The 762-nt window shown below is 42.0% G+C and overlaps 1 protein-coding gene across 1 annotated transcript; it reads left to right on the forward strand.

Moving 5' to 3' along the window:
- Window positions 1–393: 393 nt before the first annotated feature.
- LOC107682437 (polyadenylate-binding protein 1-like) lies at window positions 394–747 on the forward strand. Its single transcript, XM_016478675.1, has 2 exons — window positions 394–535; window positions 628–747. Exons 1-2 carry the CDS (start codon window positions 401–403, stop codon window positions 745–747), a joined length of 255 nt encoding a protein of 84 aa, XP_016334161.1. The 5' UTR covers window positions 394–400.
- Window positions 748–762: the final 15 nt, after the last annotated feature.

Below are 762 nucleotides of genomic sequence, written 5' to 3' on the forward strand. Positions count from 1 at the left end.
TAAAAAATCTGAGGAAAATTAATTATGTGTATTTTGAGGCTTTTAAAGCGTTTACAAAGTTTGTTCCCTTATTAAAAAAAAGTTTATGTTTCTCTTCAGGTTCAAAACAACTCTGAATGTGTTCTGAGAGACAATAACTGAATATCAAACTTGGGCCAAAAAGAGTTGTATATTGCTCCAGTGAAAGTCAGTTTCTGTATAATCATGTAATCGGGAACTTGATGCTGATTTAAACTCGATCTGAGAGGAATCAATAAACAACAAATATCATCATTAAAAACAAGCATCTGCATTTAACATGATTGATTTAGTCTGAACACGCTTGTGTTGGTTCGTCCCAGCCGAGCGAGCCTTGGACACCATGAACTTTGACCTCATGCAGGGGAAGCCCATGCGTCTGATGTGGTCGCAGAGAGACCCTTCGCTGAGGAAGAGCGGCGTGGGAAACATCTTCATCAAGAACCTGGAGAAATCCATCGACAGCGAGGGCCTGTATGACATCTTCTCCTCCTTCGGGACCATCTTATCCTGTAAAGTAAGTGACGATCTCCTCATTCTGCTCTATTATAAAAACACCAGATCTGTATCGAGTGCAGGAGAGGCTGAAGTGCGTTTCTTTCCGTCAAGGTGGTCTGCGATGAAAACGGGTCGAAAGGCTTTGGGTTTGTGCACTTTGAGACGCATGAAGCTGCTGGAGAAGCCATCGAGAAACTAAACAGCATGTTGATCAATGAGCAGAAAGTGTAAGTGAGGACTAAACAC

The sequence above is a fragment of the Sinocyclocheilus anshuiensis genome, unplaced genomic scaffold, assembly GCF_001515605.1.
Source record: "Sinocyclocheilus anshuiensis isolate Anshui unplaced genomic scaffold, SAMN03320099.WGS_v1.1 C32195385, whole genome shotgun sequence".
Classification (NCBI taxonomy): domain Eukaryota; kingdom Metazoa; phylum Chordata; class Actinopteri; order Cypriniformes; family Cyprinidae; genus Sinocyclocheilus; species Sinocyclocheilus anshuiensis.

Excerpts from the sequence above, each read along its gene's own strand:
- LOC107682437 (XM_016478675.1), top strand. The coding sequence starts at position 401 with ATGTGGTCGCAGAGAGACCCTTCGCTGAGGAAGAGCGGCGTGGGAAAC. Across the intron at positions 536-627 it reads GGACCATCTTATCCTGTAAA|GTGGTCTGCGATGAAAACGG; the intron begins GTAAGTGACGAT and ends CTTTCCGTCAAG.